General features: G+C 41.8%; 1 protein-coding gene across 1 annotated transcript; it reads left to right on the top strand.

Moving 5' to 3' along the window:
* The first annotated feature begins 4,255 nt into the window (after positions 1 to 4,255).
* Positions 4,256 to 19,069, top strand: tmem18 (transmembrane protein 18). Its single transcript, XM_078399187.1, has 5 exons — positions 4,256 to 4,382; positions 5,268 to 5,385; positions 15,154 to 15,208; positions 16,267 to 16,360; positions 16,459 to 19,069. Exons 1-5 carry the CDS (start codon positions 4,293 to 4,295, stop codon positions 16,555 to 16,557), a joined length of 456 nt encoding a protein of 151 aa, XP_078255313.1. The 5' UTR covers positions 4,256 to 4,292; the 3' UTR covers positions 16,558 to 19,069.
* Positions 19,070 to 20,670: the final 1,601 nt, after the last annotated feature.

The raw sequence follows: 20,670 nt of genomic DNA, 5'->3' as shown, positions 1-20,670 counted from the left end.
GAAACCAAAAGGCTGCAGAGTGCTGGACTCAGACTTGCATCTGAAGGTTGGTACAGCCCTACTCACATCTGAAGCATCTGCAAGAGAGATCCCCACCATCCAGCCAAACCATCTTCTCACTGCTATCATCGGGCAGGAGGTACAGAGGTCTAGAAGTTGCACATCACCATGTTCAGCACCATCTACTTCCCTACCACTATCAGGTCATTGAATCAATTCTATCTCGACAACAGAACACCAAAGACCACCTCTTTGCACTAATATTTGGTTATTGCAAAGTATTTTTCTTTTTTTACTGCCTTCCACCTATTATGCGTAATTCTAAGTATAATTTATATTTTTTATATTATTCAGAGTGAATGTGCCTGAGATGCTGCTGTGAGCAAGATTTTCATTGTACCTGTACCTCTCCCTGCTTGTGCACATGACATTAAAATCGACTTGACTTGAAGTAGTTCGAGATAGGATGATCATTATCAAACCACAAGGCTTTTCTTGTACCCTGTCCAAGCAAGAATGTCAGAATGACTGATGACCAGAAGAAACTGACGCAAGCAATTTAATGATGAAGGCCCAAAAACACAAGCCTGAGTTCTGTATATAATCTAGAAGTCATGTGAAGATGGGATGTCAAGGATGAACATAAAACAGAGTTAAGTATGAAGAAATCATTTTTTTTTTCTACAAGTAGGGTGGTCTGTATTTGCAACACGTCAGAGACCAAAGTGTCTCAATAACAACAGATAAATTTTAGAAATAAATTGGAATTCAAATGTTTGTAAATCATCATGTAATACCTTTATAATATTTGATGTGGTGAAATAAAATAGACACTTTTCTTGCAGTTACAGATTGTGCCTGTTTTAAGAAATTACATAGTTTTACTTGTCTGGCTGGCTTGAATTCATCTACAGCTCCACAGTATGTCCTGGGTGAGAAGTCACGAAAACATCCCAGCTTATTTCCATTCTGACACAGCTAACCTTGTAGTTTTGCCATGAGACTGCCAATACTGTATCAGCTCAAAAGCTTTCCTGAAAGGAAAATTATAAAACTGCAGAAACTGGAATTCAGATATAAAAACAGGAAATGCTGGAAGCACTTGGCAAGTGACGCAGCATCTCTAGACTGAGTCTTTCATCAAATTTTATGTTTTTAGCTTCCTGAAATAAGGAGCATTTAGGAGCAGTCTGCAGAAGGGACTTGACCCAAAATGTCACCTATCCATGTTCTCCAGAGATGCTGACTGACCTGCTGAGTAACAGGCACCTTGTGTTCTTTTGTCCATTAACCAGCAACTGCAGTTCCTTGTTTCAGCATTCACTTTGAGTTGAGTTAGCATTAGGAAAACAGCAAGAGGTATTTACAGAATTAAAATATGTTATTAAAAAAGAGACAAAAATTCTACTGCATTTAACATACTCATTTGTTAAAATATGTCATTCAAAATAGAAAGTTGGGTGCTATTTTGAGCAGTTTTCCAATAAAATGTTATTACGCAGTGCACACAATTATTATACTACATGATTGAACAACATATGAGGTTTTTTCAAAGAGCAATAGCAACACTTAGTGGCAAGAATATTGCACTGCACAAATATGGATAGTGAAATTTTTACCTTACCAAACAATACTTTTATCTCGTGTTTCCCTTTCCCCTAACTAGTATAAAGAAGGGTCTCGACCCGAAACGTCACTAATTCCTTTTCTCCAGAGATGCTGCTTGTCCCACTGAGTTACTCCAGCATTTTGTGTCTGTCAAAAAGTACTTCGCATGGCTACTCAAATTGATATATCTTTTGGAGAAAAAATAACAACTTTTTAAAAAATATTAAGGATCTGGAAAAATAAACTATCAATTCTTGAAAAGTATAGTGAGGTATTAACAACTTATATATTGCACTAAATGCCTACAGGGTTCTTCACAGGTACATCACAAAATTATCAATGAAAAGTTTACAGATTCATTATATGTGGAAGGGATAACATCTGGTCAAAAAATCTAATCCCAAATTCACATTAATCAGACAGAATTTCATCATCTAAATACCACTCAACAGGCAATAGATGCTGGAAGAGAATGGGCAAGCGTAAAACATGATGGCACAGGATATTATATGACAGATCTTGATAAGCGAAGCTGGCTGTTCACATTGTCCCTGCATAGATTCTCACCTAGCATATAGATAGGTTTTTAAATACATTTTAGTTTTCAGCTAGATAATTCAGCCTTGCATGAGCTGCCTGAAAGAATTTAATTGTAAACAGGACATCAAGATTACTAAAGTTAACCTTTTTACCTTCAACTATAATTGTGAAAAGAATTGCAAGGCATCCATAACTGGCACATGATGTCACAGCCAGGCCTTTGACCTGGGCTCAGCACATTGATGCAACCACAAACAAAGTCCATGAACGCCTCAACTTCCTCAAGTATGAGGAGATTCAGCATGTCACTGAATATTCTATAGAACTTCTACAGGTGCACAGTAGAGAGCATACTGACTGGATTCATCACTGCCTGGTGCAGTAATTTGACTGTCTGGGATCTATAGGAAGCATTGTCATAGAAACCAGCTAATATCATTAAAGGTACCACCATCCTGGCTATGCTTTCATCTCTTTCAGGAAGAAGGTATAGGAAGGAGCCTTCTACCTTCAGGAAGAAGGTATAGGAGCCTGAGAATTGTTACCTCCAGGTTCAAGAACAGCTTGAATGATCTTATTGTTGTTCATTATCGTGATCGTTATAATTATATTTATCAACCATTAGACACGTTAAACTATATTGCATAACCCTAACACACACCTCAGAAATGGACTTTGTATAGGTTACACTATATACTTCTGTTTGCACATTGTGGTCTTGTTGTGTTTTACCAATAATGTATTGTATTATTGTTTATTGCATATTTATTTGTTGTGCATTTTTGTTAATGTGCCTGTAAAGCTGCAGCAATTAAGAATGTCATTATTTTGTTCTTGATGCATAAAGACAATTAAACACCTTGACCATTCAGCCTCTTTGGGCAGCTGGTCATAGTTGGTTACTTTGAAAGAAAGCCCTTGCTTGGTTTAACTTTCTGTGTGTTTTGGGGAAGCACTTTCATTCTTCTCCTTCCCTCTGCCCCACTGCCTCTATCTCCTCCCAATGTTCAATCCTTCCTGACTCCAATTCTTTCTCTGTTTGTCTCCTTCACTTCTGCCTACTAAAATGGCGCCGCGACATACTACGGTTTTGAGGGTCGAGTGGTCTACCTTGCTCTGCTTTTATTATCTTTGGTATAAACTCGGTACAGATAGCACCCGTGGTCAGGATCGAACCCGGGTTTCTGACGCTGTAAGGCAGCAACTCTACCGCTGCGCCACCGTGCCAATGTGATAACAATAAAGAAGTAGCATTGAATCATTCAAAGTCATGGGAAACTGGAATAAAAGGAGTTGAACCTGAGGCAAACTACATTTAAGTGATGCAGGCTGAAGATGGTGACCAACCTGTAATCTATGTTTTCTCGTGTTCGCCACAAGTGCGATTAACTTTGGCTGTTTATGTTTCAGGGACAATCACAGACCACTCGACCCACAGACACTGGAGGAACAAGACAAGACCACTCGACCCACAGACACTGGAGGAACAAGACAAGACCACTCGACCCACAGACACTGGAGGAACAAGACAAGACCACTCGACCCACAGACACTGGAGGAACAAGACAAGACCACTCGACCCACAGACACTGGAGGAACAAGACAAGACCACTCGACCCTAAAAACCGTCCTGTGTCATGGTCGGCGCCATTTTAGTAGGCAGAAACTTGCAGAAACATTTAAAAAGAAAAATAACAACAATCTGTGAATTGATAGGCGAGATATATTCTGCATTTTTATGGTATCATCACACATACTGTTCCCCCAAAACACTGAGTTACTGTTCCCCCAAAACACAGTCATCACACTGCGAGAGGCACAGTGAACTGCGGGTTTTGCTTACTAAAATGGCTCCGTTGCGCACTACACTTCGGAAGAAGGGTCTCGACCCGAAACGTCACCCATTCCTTCTCTCCCGAGATGCTGCCTGACCTGCTGAGTTACTCCAGCATTTTGTGAATAAATCGATTTGTACCAGCATCTGCAGTTATTTTCTTATACACTTCGGTGTGTGTTGGCGATTTCAACGGAGTGGTCCATCTTGTTCCTCTAGTGTCTTTGGTCCAAACCCCCCCCCCCCCCCCCCCCCCCCTCCTCCCCCTCTCGTGACGTCACGGGGCTTCCGGCGTCGCCGGGCCGCCGACATGGAGCCGGGGGAGAAGGTGGCGGCGCTGCCGCCGACGGATGCGATCAGCGGGCTGCGCATCACCAACGTGTGGACCGTCCTTTTGTCAGTAAGTGAAGGGCAGCGGGGAAACAGGCAGGTGCCCCCCCCTCCTCCGCCCCGTCTATCCCAGGCTCTGCAGCGGGAGTCGCCAACTCGCCTCCCGAACCGAACTGAAACGTCACCCATTGCTGCTCTCCAGAGCTGCTGCCTGACCCGCTGAGCTACTCCTGCATTCTGTGGTATTTATTCACAAAATGCTGGAGAAACTCAGCAGGGTCAGGCAGCATCTCACGTTGTGTCTATCTTCGGTGTAAACCAGCATCTGCAGTCCCTTCCTACACAGACAGAACTTCTTCAAAGCAGGCAAACCTTGTGAGCAGCTTTCGCAGTGGAGGAGACAAAATATGTGGGGAGGGGCTGCAGATGTTGGTTTACACTGAAGATGGACACAAAAAGCTGGAGTAACTCGGCGGGACAGGCAGCTTCTCTGGAGAGAAGGAATAGGAGACATTCGGGTCGATTCTCCTCTCCTAATGGGAGTTCTGCAACACCTTCTCTTCCTACTCCCCTTCGGTGATTCCCTGTCTTTAGCACATCTTCCCCAGCCATTATTAACTCCATCCTTCCTGAGGTCATCTGTTGCCAGCCCTGATTTGGTTCTGGTCTTCTTTTATTCAGTCTACAGAAGGTTTCTGACCCAAAACGTCACCTGTTCCCTTTTCTCTGCCTGACCCACTGAGTTACTACAGCATTTATTTGTGTGCCTATCTTTGCCAACTCTGCTCAGCTGCAATGAGTTGAAAGAGCATAATACAACTCTACTGAAATACCAATACTACAGCATTAAGTACAGGTTGCAATAACACTTTGGTAGTATCATGTTTTCTATATCTAAAATTTCATAAGGAAGGAATTGTAAGATGGTTAATTTTGTTCTGTTCTCTTTGTTTAGATTCAGTGGTCAGAGCCATGGCTGATTGGGCTGCTAACTTTCCACATCCTCTGCTTTGCACTAACTCTGATCACAATGAGATTCTACAGGCTGCAGATTGCCCATTTCCTTTTCATGAGTAAGTCATTTTTTTGTTTGGTGATTAAAATTAATTTAATGGCCATTGAGTATTCATAGTCATACAACACTGGCCCTGTGGCCCAACCTGTACAAGTGGCATCATTTATGCTCGTCTCATTTGCCTATATTTAACCCATATTCTTTTAAATCTTTCCTATCCACGTACCTGTCCAAATGTCTTTCAAAGATTGTTATTGAACTTCTCTAGCAGCTGGTTCCATATACCCAGCACACTGCATGTGAAATGGTTGTCCCTTGTCAAATCTTACCCCTCTTAAATAAAACCCATGCCCTCTAGTTCTTGATTCTGGGGAAAAGATTCTGTACATTTCCTCATATTTTCCCCTCATGATTTTATACACCTCTATAAGATCACGCCATAGCTTTCTGCACTCCAAGAATAACAACTTAGTCTGCTCGACCTCTCTCAATAGCTCAGGACCTCGAGCCCAGACAATATTCTTGTAAATCTTCTTGACACCCGTTCCAACTTAAAGGCATCTTTCCTATCGCAGGATAACCAAAAAGAAACACAATACTCCATATGTCAGCATTCTTTCGTGATTATGATCCAAATCTTAATGCCATTTTATCAACCCAAATGCATGCAATATTATGTTCCTCCCACACCCTTCAAGTTGGATGAGACTATATAAATCTAAATTTGAAAAAATACGCATTTTCAAAATCTAAAACAATAAGAGAAATTGTTAGAAATCCTCAGCAAGCCAGGCCATAACAGTAGAAAGAGGAAGAGTTAACAATTCAGGTGGAAGGTCAGACCTGAAGAGGGAACCACAGATGTTTATAAAGCTGTAGAGGTGGTGGGGCGGGGAAGGGGGAAAAGCATCCAAAACTGGTCTGATCGTGGGAATAAAGTGTACCAAGGTTATCTGGTCAATGAATGAATGGGAGCAGTTAGTAAAAACATAGACAAAAATATCAGCGGATAGCTGTGTATGAAAATAACTGCAGATGCTGGTACAAATCGAAGGTATTTATTCACAAAATGCTGGAGTAACTCAGCAGGTCAGGCAGCATCTCAGGAGAGAAGGAATGGGTGACGTTTCGGGTCGAGACCCTTCTTATGATGGTGATGGGGAGATCAGGAAAGGGGAGAGGTGTCAGAAATGGTACAAATTAATTTGAGGGCAGTGTGGGAGCTCATAGCGAAGTTGATGAAATCGACAAGTTCTGCGCGGATGCAGGAGCCAGCATCAATGCAGTCATCGGTGTAAGGGAGGAAACGTTTGGGAGTAGTGCCGGAATAGGTTTGAAAGAAAGAGTACTCCGCATAACCGACGAAAGGGCAGGGGTAGTTAAGCAATGCGAGTGTTCATGGCAACATCTTTGATTGGTAGAAAGTGGGAGGAATTAAAAGAGAAGTTGTTCAAGGCAAGCACAAGTTCTACCAAGTGGAGGAGAGTGTTAGTAGAGAGAAACTGGAGGGATCTATGTTCTTGGCGGAAGTGAAGTGCTCTTAAGACCTTCCAGATGGGGAATGGAAGTGTTTATGGATTGGATATCCATGGTGAAGGTGAGGTGGTGCAGCCAGGGAAATGTTAAAATCTTGGCGGAAAATAAGGGGGAGGGGGGCGATAAGATAATGTTGAAATATAAGGAGCTGGATTTGGGAGCCAAGAGAAGGCAGGAATGATCAGCATTTCCCCTATAGGTGTGCGTAGAGAGCATCTTGACTGCACCATGCCTTGGTTCGGCAACTCAAAGGCACATTAACGAAGGAGATTAGAGAGTGGTGACACTGTCCCTCATGGGTGCTGACCTCTCCACCATCCAAGGCATCTATAGGAGGTGCTCCCTCAAAAAGGCAGCCAGTATCATCAAGGAAGGCACAGTGGCACTGTAGTAGAGTTGTGCCTTACAGCACCTGAGACCTGGGTTCAATCCTGACTATGGGGGCAGTCTGAACGGAGTTTGTACGTTCTGCCTCTAACTGTGTTTTATCTCCCAGTGCTACGGTTTCCTCCAACATTCCAAAGATGTGCAGTTTTATAGGTTTATTGGCTTCTGTAAATCACCCCTAGTATGTAGGATAAAACTAGTGTACGGGTGAACAATGGTCCCCATCTTTATTGCAGTTTTCACCAAATGCTGCAGGAAATCAGCGGCTCAGGTAGCATGGATGCTGCCTGACCCACTGGGTTCCTTCACTTTGTGTTCTGATCAAGATTTCAGTATCTGCAGTTTATTTCATCGTTACACATAGAACATAGAAGAGTACAAGAATAGCCCCTTCGTCCCTCAACGTTTTATGTTGAACAAGATGCAAAGATCAAGTCTTATCCACCTGCACATAATTCATCTCCGTCCATTCCCTGCAAATTTATATGCTTATCCAAAAGTCTCTTAAATGCCTCTATTGTATCTGCCGCAACCACCACCCCTGGCACTGCTTTCCAGACACTCGCCACTTTCTGTGTTATGAATTTGACCTGTACATCTTTAAACTTTGCCCCTCTCACCTTAAAGCAATGCTCTCTAGTATTTGATTTTCCATCCTGGGCAAAAAGGTTCTGCCTATCTACCTTATCTCTGCCTTGCGTAATTTTATATACATCTACAACCTCACTCTGAGTCAGTCTGTGGTTCCCACCTCCTTCAAAGCATCCATCATCGTTCCTGTTCCAAAGAAACCAGTAACCTCCTGTTTAAATGACTACCATCCTGTCGCACTGACATCAGTCATCATGAAGTGCTTCGAGCGACTAGTCAAAACTCACATCTGCTCCTCTCTCCCTGACACTTTGGACCCTCTTCAGTTTGCATATAGACCAAACATGGCCACGGACGATGCCACCGCCATGGCAATACATACTGCGCTCACCCACCTGGACAAAGAAAATACATATGTGAGAATGCTCTTTATTGACTACAGCTCGGCATTCAACACTATTATTCCCTCAAAACTCGTCCCCAAGCTCCTTGATCTTGGACTGGAGACCTCCATCTGCAGATGGATATTCGATTTCCTGATGGGCAGGCCCCAGGTGGTGAGAATTGGCAGTCACACCTCTTCCTCACTGATCCTCAACACAGGCACACCACAGGGCTGTGTGCTCAGTCCTCTCCTGTACTCCCTGTTCATGCACGACTGTACTGCTAAGCACAGCTCAAACAGCATCCTAAAGTTTGCTGACGACATGACCATCTTGAGCCTCATCACAGACAACAATGAGACGGCCTACAGAGAGTTGGTAAAGACACTAAACAGCTGGTGCCAGGAAAATGACCTCTCTCTCAATGTCAGCAAAACTAAAGAGATGATCGTGGACTACAGGAGACAGCGGGGGAGTGGACACCTCCCCATCTACATCGGTGATGCTGAGGTTGAAAGGGTCAGCAGCTTTAAATTCCTCGATGTGCACATCACTGAGGATCTTTCCTGGACACTGTACACGGACACAATAACAAAGAAGGCCCACCAGCGGCTCTTTTTCCTGAGAAGACTGAGGAAGTTTGGCATGAACGCCAGCATCCTCACAAACTTCTACAGATGCACCATCGAGAGCCTGCTGACGGGCAGACGAACTAAAGTCCTATAAAGCTACATCATGACTTTCTGACTCTTACAATCAATGCCACAACCCAGGAAAGCAAAAATGAAATCAACCATGCCATTTATGCCTTCTCTACTTGCATTGCTGCTCTCAAGGAGTTATTGACGTGGACCCCAAGATTTCTCCAAGCAACATCCTAAAGAACCTCTTCTCGACCCTCTCCAATGCCTTCACGTGCTCCCTATGATGTCATAACCAGGACAGCACACAATGCTTTATATGTGGCTAACTTAAAGTTTTACGCAGCAGCAATATGATTTCCTGACTTTTATACTCATCATCCTGACCGATGAAGGCAAGTGTTCTTTCCCCTCCTGCTACTTCTGTTGCTGATTTCAAGGAGCTATGTAATTGCACCCCAAAATCCCTCTGTCCTTTTACATTTGACCTCCCAAAGTGCAACACCTCACACTTGTCCCGAATAAACTCTATCTGCTATTTCTTGGCCCACATTCTCAACTGATCTGTAGCCTTTGTCAGCCTTGGCCTTTATTCACAACTCTGCCAGATTTTGTGCAAATTTTGTTAGACCTGTAAAATGACTTTCTTGAAAACGTGATAGGAATACATCGAAAGCAAACAAAGATTGCAGTATGGTTATTGACACTAGAGGTCAGTGTGGTTCTTTATATACATAAATATTCGAAAACTATCCCAGTACAAATTGAAGATCCAACTAACCTTTTAGTTATTGAAAGGATGTTATAAGATGAGTTTCATCTTCAATTAACTACATTTTTCATCAAACTGAACCACAATCTCTTGTCTTTATTTTACATGTGTATTGCAATATTTATCTTATTTAACCAAATTTAATATCAGAAACAATTCATTGTGCAACCAGTCAATGCAGGAATTTGTGCTCATCTTAAGCCATTTTTTTACCTGAATTATCAAAGTCTTTCTCTATCTCCCCTTGTTTGGAAGAAATGGAGCTAGTGTCCTATTAAGATGTATGGAAGATTGATCTACCAAATAAGTCAAAACTGAAGCTGAAACTTCAGCTGAAACAGTCCAACTGCCCTATGACTGTTCTCGATATGTTCATCACCGGCAGTATACACCGTACTCTGCTGTTTAACTACAATTTAAACTGGTTTATGTCCCTCAACTCCTTGCTTGTTCATGTGACTATCTAAATGCCTCTTAAACATTTCTATTCTATCCACTTCCCCATGCAGCATGTTTGGGCCCTCTGCCTAAAAAAACTTGCCATGTAAATCTCCTTTTATCTTTCCCTCTGTCACCTTAAAGCTATGCCCTTTAGTATTCAACATTTACAGCCGTGGATAAACACCGTGCACCTATGCCTCATAATCTTTGATACTTCTATCAGGATTCACCTTAGCTTTGGACTCTCCAATCCAGGTTTGTCCAACATCGAATCACTAGTAATGTCCAGGCAACATCCTACACAACTTCTTCTCCGTCATCTCCAAAGTCCTCATGTCACCCCTGTGATGTGATAACCAGAACTGCACATAAAACTCTACATATGGCTTACTTAAAGTTTTACACAACTGCAACATGATTTCCTGGCGTTGCATCCTGACTGATGATGGCCAGTATGCCTTATTTACCACCATATGTTTTGTTTACCGCCCTAACTACTTCTGTTGCTGATTTCAAGGAGCTGTATAATTATACCCCAAAATCCCTCTGTCTTACATTTGACCTCCCAAAGTTCAGCACCTCGTACTTGTCCTGGATAAACTCCATCTGCCATTTGTCGGCTCATAGTCTCAACTTATCTGTATTCAGCTGTATCCTTTGACAACCGTGCTCTCTATCCACAACCCTGCCAATTTTTGTGTCATCTGCAAATTTACCCATCAGTCCACCTACATTTTTATCCATATCATTTATGTATATCGCAAACAGTAGAGCTGTCCCAGCTTTGATCTGGGTAAAACACACTTTAATCAGAATAACGCCCCTCCATTATTAACCTCATCTTTGCCAAGCCAATATTAAATCTAATCTACCAAGTCTCCAAGGACCTCATGCCTTAATTTTTCTGGATCAGCCTACCATGAGGGAACTTGTCAAATGTCCATGTATTCAATATTGAATAACTACCCTCATCAATAATCTCTGTCAACTCTACAGGAAAAAAAATCATCAACCTATTCACCTCTTAAATTTGTAAGATATGACCTCCCCTGCATAAAGCCATGCTGACTATTCCTAATAAATTTGCTTTTCTGGATGTGAATAGATTCAGTAATAATGTTCTCTAATAACTTTCCTACTACTGATGTTAGGTTCACCAACTTATAATTTCCTGGTTTGTCTTAACTACCCTTATTAAATAGATGATACAACGCGGAAACAGGCCCTTTGACCCACCGAGTCCGCACAGACCCTGTACACTAACACTACCCTACACACACTTGGGACAATTTACAATTTTACCAAGCCAATTAGCCTGCAAACCTGTACGTCTTTTGAGTGTAGGAGGATACAGGAGGAACGCGGAAAATCCACCACGGTCATGGGAAGAAGGTACAAACTCTGCACAGACGGCACCCGTAGTCAGGATCGAACCCAGGTCTCTGGAACTCTACCACTGCGCCTCCGTGCCACTTGCTGTAAATGTTCCCTAGTCTTGCCATTTGCCAAAAATCTATATTACTTGCCATCAGATAATCATTGGTAGATTAAATTGAATTGAATAACTTTTACTAACCAAATATGTATACATACAAGGAATTTGCCTTGGTGCTTTGCTCGCAAGTAACAACACGATATACAGTGATCAATTAAAAATAAAACATTTTAATTTAAATGTGAAGAATGAAATAAAATACCAGAGCACAAGGAGGCTACAGACTTTTGTGTGTTGAGTAGAGCTACTGCTCGTTGGAAAAAAAGCTGTTTTTATGTCTGGCTGTGTTGGCTTTGACAGTCCGGAGTCGCCTTCCAGAGGGAAGTGCTTCAAAGAGTTTGTGGCCAGGGTGAGAGGGGTCAGAGATGATCTTACCCACTCGCTTCCTGGCCCTTGCAGTGTACAGTTCATCGATGGGGGGAAGGTTGCAGCCAACAACCTTCTTGGCTGATCAAATGATGCGCTGCAGCCTCAGGATGTCATGCTTGGTGGCTGAGCCAAACCAGACCATGATGGAGAAGGTGACGACAGACTCTATGATGGCAGTATAAAACTGGACCATCATTGCCTGTGGCTGACTGTGTTTTCTCAGCTGCCGCAGGAAGTACATCCTTTGTTGGGCCTTTTTGACTGGAGTCAATGGTGGCCTCCCATTTAAGTTCCCTGGAGATGATAGTTCCAAGGAACAAAGGACTCCACAGATGTGACTGGTGTTGTGTAGGAAAATAACTACAGATGCTGGTACAAATCGAAGGTAGCACAAAATGCTGGAGTAATTCAGTAGGTCAGGCAGCATCTAGGAGAGAGGGAATGGGTGACGTTTCGGGTCGGAGTCTGAAGAAGGGTCATCTGTAGACCTATTAACCCAGCTATATTTATGTCCTACTAGACCAAGTGGACCCGTTGGGCCCAAACCTCTCCTGCATTGGTGCACCACCCTGTCCTTCCCCTCCCTGTCTCCTCAACTATCTTCTCCCCCACTCCCCCCTTTCCTCCCCCTCCCCTCCTTTTAAACTTTAAAATGTGAATAACTTTAAATATATAACACCGATTTCAATGAAACTACTTGCATTATCACTAAAGTGACAATGGTGAGTAAGGTGTGCCTAAAATTGTCGCGCTATCGTGTACCGTTTTGGCTGAAGTTCAGTCACAAACAAGATAACAAACGAGAGTTTTAGTATATAGATTGCGCCCAGATAGATTTTGTATGTATGCATTCACTGTTACAAGCTTCAAGTTCTCTGCCCATAATACTCTGCATTTTAATAAATGCACTTCAGCCACCAGTGTCACCATATTCATTAACTTATCTTTGCCTATCCTTGCTTTCAGATTTACTTGTCATAAACTGTACCTTCCCATCAGTGCCTCCATATACAGACCTGCTGCACTGGCACCTACCCCCATGCCACTTTAGCTTAAACGCATACGTGTACCGAACATCCCTTTGAGGATATTGGTTCCCCTCCAAATAAGATGCAACCTGTTCCTCTTGTACTGGTCTCTCCAACCCTGGAAGAAAGTCCAATGATCCACATATCTGAAACCTTCCTTCCTGCACCAACTCATTAGCCATGTATTGAACCATGCATCTTTCTACTTTTTGCCTCAAATGCAGGCACAGATAGAATTGCATTTGCATGACAACATCAATGCTATCCTAAATCATAATTTTCAATGGTCTAAATGTAACTATGCTGTATGTGAGTGCAATCCTCATCTATATACTAAAACTCTTGTTTGTTTGTTTGTTCCTGAACTACAGCCAAAACGGTACACGATCGCGTGACAATTTTAGGCCCACCTTATTCACCGTCGTCCCTTTGGTGCTAATGAAAGAAGTTTCATTATCATATCATATCATATATATACAGCCGGAAACAGCCCTTTTCGGCCCTCCAAGTCCGTGCCGCCCAGCGATCCCCGTACATTAACACTATCCTATACCCACTAGGGACAATTTTTACATTTACCCAGCCAATTAACCTACACACCTGTACGTCTTTGGAGTGTGGGAGGAAACCGAAGATCTCGGAGAAAACCCACGCAGGTCACGGGGAGAACGTGCAAACTCCTTACAGTGCAGCACCCGTAGTCAGGATCGAACCTGAGTCTCCGGCGCTGCATTCGCTGTAAAGCAGCAACTCTACCGCTGCGCTACCGTGCCGCCGGTGTTATATTTTTTTAAGTTATTCACATTTTAAAGTTTCATTCTATCTCCTAGGGAAGGAGGGGGGAGGGAGGGAGGGGTGGGGGAATGGGGTGAGGGAGGTTGGGAGGAGGGAGGATAAGGGGGATTGAGCGGGAAGGAGGGGAGGGAGAGAGAGGGGGGAAGAGAGGGTGCTGCACCAATGCAGGTTTGGGCCCAACTGGTCCACTTGGTCTAGTTCAAATTAAAGGCGACTATTGTATTGGTTTAGGAGAATAGTTATCGCCCTTTTCCAAAACTTGAAATTAGATTAACAAGATAGAAATGTGACATCTGTTACAACTTTAAAGTTTAATTTTTTTTAAAGAAAATAAAATTCTGTTAGATTCCTCTGTATTCGAGATAGAAATACATGCCTGTTGTTCGACAAGCTTTCTTAGTCCTCAGTGTTTAGCCTCTAATTGATGTTCAGCTGACACAGTCAACATTTATTTTTTGGTTTAACTGATAAAGAAATAGTGAAAGGTATCTGTATCGTAGAAGGAGAATATCACATTGTGAATAGAGTATGAATGCATCTATTAAGAGTTCTGTATAATTTGAACAAGATCGCAGGAGATCCGCACATGCTTACGTAAACCTCAGTCCTGAGATAAGGTCATAAGTAATAGGCCATTCGGCCCATCAAATCAACTCCGCCATTCAATCATGGCTGATCTATCTCCCTCCTAATCCTATTCTCCTGCCTTCTCTAATCGTGTCTATCTCTATCCATTGACTTGGCCTCCACAGCCTTCTGCAGTGAAGAATTCCACATATTCACCACCCTCTGACTAAAGAAATTCCTACTCATTTCCTTCTTAAAGGTACATCCTTTAATTCTGAGGCGATGGCCTATGAGATCCAGAGTTCCACAGCTCAAATGGATGTATGGATGCAATTTTTCTCAGTGTTACTTGGATTTTGGAGCCAAAATCTTATAAGCCCAATTATCCAATTTGCTTTTAGTTTTTCCAATCCAATATACAAGAATTAGATGTGTTGTGCTCGACTGCATGCAATGTTTTTAAAAAAATGTTTGAATCCTGTTCTGATGGGAAAGAGAAATCTGTTTACTTTCTAATTGTTGGAAGCATCCGGTATGAAATTGAGCGGTCATTCTTTCCTCAGTGGCAATCAATAGTAGAAAGCTGCAGATAATTTGCTTCTGACTTGGCACTTACTCAGGCTTGGCCTGCTGTCTTTCGGTTGTTTAAAGATTCTTTAAAACTCCAGTGACGAACCCCTGAACTGTTTAAAATAATCTGTGAATGTTAGAATGTAAAAATTCTGGACAAATTGGACACGAATTGAAATTAAATCGATTTTATCTTAATAGTTAAAATGTTCATGTATTTTTAACGTGCATCCCATTATTTTCTATTACAGTCGTGCTAGTGTACTGTGCAGAGTACATCAATGAAATAGCAGCAATGAACTGGAGGTAAAAGCCATGGAAATCTTTATAAAGTTATATATTTTTAATATGAAACACATAAGCAACATCCTTTGTCACCAATTTCAATCATTTCTCATAGTCGGTTAAAAAGTTGATAATTGCTTGACATGTTATTGAATAATCCAATGTTTTAAGTTATTGCTTGATTCTCTCAGCTCGTGTTGAGTCTAGTTTCATGGTTGTATAGTTTAAACCTCTCGTAAAAAGAATATCAACATTATTTAATCCATCTTGTCAGAAAATAAACAGAAGTGCAGGATTTAAAGACAACTAGATCAGACCACATTTTGACAAAAAAGTATCTTCTGATTGTACTTTCCCTTTTGGTACAACTCTACCAGCCACGATGCACATTAATTTAGGGAATAGCGAAAATGCTGTTCAAAATGTGAGGATAATAAGAAGAAATGTAGCAACTAAATCACACTGTTAAAGAAAGTTATGCGTAATTGAGCAGAATTAAGATAATGGCATGTGGACTTTATCAGTAATTCTGTAGTGGCACATTTTCATTATTCAAAGCAGTGCACTTTGTGAGGAAACTAGTTGATGTTGCGAAGCAAATAGATTTTGAAAGTTCCGGTAAATTACATTAAAAGTAGCACTGCAAATATGAAAAGAGAGACCAGAATTGGAGATTTGAAATAGAGATAATGTCGTCACTGTGACCTATTAGAACAGATTAGGTGTTTAAATGAAAATTGAATTAAGGGACTAGGGCAGTCTGCTCCTGCCAAGAGAGGTGTCAACTAGTGTGACGACTTTCTATATTGTGATTCTATTCTTTTCAAAGCACTTCAACTTGAATATTTATGATAAGAAAATCTAGATAATTTCTAATTATTATTTTCAAATGTCCTTTCTAATTTTTTTTTTCTATGAACGAATATAAATTTTGAGCACATGTTGACTTCGATTTACATGTAATCTTGAAATGTTGCTTTTGAAGAAGAAAAATTGCTGGACAGTTTGCATTTATTTTCTTTAGCTCAAACTTGCTCTGATTTTTAAGGCCAAAGCTCAATTTGTTTATTTTCTTTCAGGTTATTTTCTATGTATCAATACTTTGATTCCAATGGGATGTTCATTTCTCTCATCTTTTCAACTCCACTTCTACTAAACACTATGATCATTGTGGTATGTGTTCACTTGTACTTGCTTTTGTTTACAATTGCCCAATATTTGAAAGATGGTTCCAGCAATTTCATAACCTTCAATTTTTTGTTTGTTTTTAGATCATGTGGGTATATAGAACATTGGCAGAGATGACAGAACTGAAGGTGCTGAAGCAGAAAAAGAAAGCAAACAGGGAACAGGGAAAAAAAACATCATAAGTTTGTTTGCAGTAAATTGGGGTTTCCAGGCCTCTACAAACCATTTATCCCATTCCAATTTTGGGAATTAGAGAAAATGAATGTAAATACCAATTGGGGAGATGTTAGAACAGGAAAAATAGGTGTGGGACCTTCAGTCGTTTGTATGTACTCCATCATTCTGCAGGATCATGACTGATCTCACAGTCTAGGTGTTATATAAATGTAAGTCATTGTTGCACACATGCTGATTTTAATATTGGTCTTGGACCTTGAATGAATAATATTTTGAACCTTTCAGCAGTGGTGTATTGGCTTCATTCAATAATAAGTGGCATGGCTGATCCTTTCGGCTTTTCTGCTTTCTACTGCACAACCGCCAACAGCTGGGCTATCTCGTGCTGGTTTCGCTCGCGTGGGTACTGGTTGCAAAAGGGTTATTTAGTTTTTTATGTGGGCAAGTTTGGTGAGATGATCCATGTCCCAGTTGTCGAGCTGTGACTTGAAGAGTGACAAGGTTGGTGCACATCTGGTGGTGTCAGGAAGGATGTTCCACTCTGGGAGAGTCCATGGATATGGTGGCTATTTGTGTTTGCTATAATTCTAGTATAAATGAAGTGACCTGAAGACTGTCTTGTACATTTCTGGGTATTGGATTGAATGAAGCGAGATATGTTACTGGGGGTGATGCCATGAGTCTCTTTATGGACAGTACATAAGCAGGCTTTGGTGCATCTTGACTCCCAGCCAAGGCGATTTAACATATCAGAGACGCTTGACTGTCTTGAGTAGTCGTCACAAACAAACCATGCTACACACCTCTGAACCTTGTCAAGGGTGTCAATGTTATTTTTCTGGTGAGGGTCCCATATTGTCTGGCAATGTTCCAACAGTGGGCGGACAAGTGTTTTGTACGCTACCTCCTTTGTTGGTTTGTCACAACCGGAAAAATTTCTCCGGAAAAGGCCCAAAGTTCTGTTTGCTTTCGTGGTAATCTGGTTTATGTGTCTGTTCCAGGCTAGGCCAAATGTGTCTGTTCCAGGCTGGGCCAGATGTGAGTTCAACTCCCAGGTATGGGTGGTGATCAACTTCTTCAAACAGGAAAGAAAATTGAAGGTAGACACAAAATGCTGGAGTAACTCAACGGGTCAGGCAGCATCTCTGGAGAGAAGGAATGGGTGATGTTTTGGGTCGAGGCCCTTCTTCAGACTGATGTCAGGGCAGGGGGCGGGACTAAGATAGGATGTAGTAGGAGACAGGAAGACTAGTGGGAGAACTGGGAAGGGGGAGGGGAAAGAGAGGGACAGAGGAACTATCTGAAGTTAGGGAAGTCAATGTTCATACTGCTGGGGTGTAAACTGCCCAAGCGAAATAGGTGCAACCGCAGGTGTCCCTTTACCTCCCCCCTTGACTCCATCCAAGGACCCAAACAGTCTTTCCAGATGATGCAGAGGTTCACCTGCACCTTCTCCAACCTCATCTATTGTATCCGCTGTTCGAGATGTCAACTTCTCTACATCGGCGAGACCAAGCGCAGGCTCAGCGATCGTTTCACTCAACAGAGCTCTGCTCAGTCCGCTTAACCAGCCTGATCTCCCGGTGGCTCAGCACCTCAACTCCCCCTCCCATTCCCAATCTGACCTTTCTGTCCTGGGCCTCCTCCATTGTCATAGTGAGGCCCAGCGCAAATTGGAGGAACAGCATCTCATATTTCGCTTGGGCAGTTTCCCAATTGCAAAGATAGTTTATGTCATTTTGAAGAACCTTGGCATCTTCAGCTGCTTTGATCTCTCAATACATAACACAGTCGTCTGCGAAGAATCTCACTCTCGAAGACAGGTTGTCAGGCAGATCCTCTTTGTTGTCCAATTAAAGCTGGGATATTTACACAGAACTGAAGCGCCCTTGATTTGATCTACAATGTTTAGATTGCGAGGGCAGTGATTGCAAGTCAAAGCTCTCACCATATTGGCAATGAGGTAGCTCTTACCCCAACTTGGTGAAAAGAGCACTTGGTCTTTTATAAGAGTTTTGGTAATGCATAGTTAGAAGGTAATCCTGGGAAGTAGCACGAGAGATTTATCTTTTTATTACTTATTGGTTGTCCATAATCCTTTTAACTGAAACTTGTATTTTATTAAATAACTTTTGAACAATGTTTGTTTTGAGTCAAGAAAATATTCTTAATTCTATAAAATGCCATTGGTGGACTTTGCATTGGAATTAAGGGTGCAAACAAAGCCTTAGAGCTATCTTACAAAGAATTAAGAGAACATCAGCTGTATTTTAGCAGCCATCACTTTTGGATCGGGTTCAAGGCTAAGTCAGAGTCATGGAGTTCCAGTAAATAATATACGCAAAAAGGAATTAATATTTTCAGCCTTGGGCAGATTTTCTGAGAACAAAGGATGATCTGTCTTCACTGGATGTATAGAACCAAATAACAAACTGGGATGTAAGTGAGATGATGTAAGAGATACAAGCGCAGTCTTGCCAGAAAGCATGATTGGTTGGCCTCCCTGTTTTGGTACATTTGTAATTGAACAGCTTTTTTTTAAGGATTTCGCTGGATGAAAAAAATTAAGAGTGTATCTGATGGGGGAAAGCTTGGCATCATCCAGCCATTATCTTGGTAACATTGAGCAGATGTAATCAGCGACAGATAGTATAGATTGGCAGAGTAACCGAGCGAGAGATACCAATATAGTTGAAAGTCCTAATGGCATGAAGTATGTGTGTCCAGATCAGAGTCGCTAGGGATGATTGATAATTGATTTTCGTACAGTGCACAACAGATAATCTATATACTAAAACTCTCGTTTGTTTGTTCCTGAATTACAGCCAAAATGGTACACGATAGCGTGACAATTTTAGGCCTACCTTACTCACCGTCGTCCCTTTGGTGCTAATGGAAGAAGTTTCATTGAAATCGGTGTTATATTTTTTAAGTTATTCACATTTTCAAGTTTAAATCTATCTCCTAGGGAGGGAGGGTGTGGGGTGTGGGGTGGAAGGAGGGGGGATAGGGGGGTTGAGAGGGATGGAGTGGGGGGATGGGAAGGGGAGGAGGGGAGTGGACGGGAGGGGAGGGGGAGGAGAGGGTGCTACACCAATATAGAAGAGGTTTGGGCCCAACGGGTCCACTTGGTCTAGTATAACAAGAACAAAATAGTCTGGAATGTAGAACAAAAACAAAATGCTTGAAGAACTTAGTAGGTCAAGCAGCATCTATGATGGAAAAATAGCAAATTTTTACCATTTTTTGCGATAAATTTACTCTTATCTTCAAAGTTCTTTTATTGTCATGTGTATCAATTAAGGTACAGTGATATGCAAATTACCATACAGCCATACTAAAAAAAAAGCAACAAGACATACAACTACATAAAAGTCAACATAGACATCTATCACAGCGAATTCCCCACATTCCTCACTGTGATGGAAGGCAATAGAGTCCAATCTACTTCCTCTTTGTGTATTCCTCTTGCTTGTTTTGAGTAATGTTCAGAACTGCCTCGGTACTGACTTGGGAGTGAGTGGGTTAATTGGTGCAATACCATTAGTGGAGAACAAAATCGGTTCAGAATTTCCATGTGGGTGATGTCTGCAACTGGATGCTGCCACTGGGAAACTACCAGTAACTAACCCTTCGGAGAAAACCAGATCATTAAAATGGCAGTAATAGATGCTCAAAAAGCTTACATTTTGATACATTCAGAATCCAGACTTGCAAACAGAGTTGACCATCTCATCTATTCTCTCTGAGTATTCTTTGTCTCAATGCCTGGTTGTTTTCCAGGTCCAGGCACAGGAGTTCATGTGCTGAGATCCTTCTTGCCCAAGCCATCACATCATTGACTTTGCAGCGGAATCCTTTGTTCAGATGGGGAACCTGAACTGATTATAACCTCATTTTGGATGTCGTATTGGACTTCACTGTACATTTTATGTGCTGGAGAGGCTTCACTTCAAAGCACCTTTTTTTTCCTTCAAAAGTCAAAGAGTTGGTGAGAGGTCACTTTGAGAGGAGAGAAAATTGAAAAGAGGCTTTGTTTCAAGTGAAGGTAGGACATTTGAAAAGCAGGCATTTAATTAACTGAGGAAGAGACACAGCAGCCAATAAAGGGCAGGGAA

The sequence above is a fragment of the Rhinoraja longicauda genome, chromosome 5 (genome assembly GCF_053455715.1).
Source record: "Rhinoraja longicauda isolate Sanriku21f chromosome 5, sRhiLon1.1, whole genome shotgun sequence".
Classification (NCBI taxonomy): domain Eukaryota; kingdom Metazoa; phylum Chordata; class Chondrichthyes; order Rajiformes; family Arhynchobatidae; genus Rhinoraja; species Rhinoraja longicauda.
The sequence above is the reverse complement of the archived record's forward strand: the minus strand, read 5'-3'. Positions and strand labels throughout refer to the sequence as shown.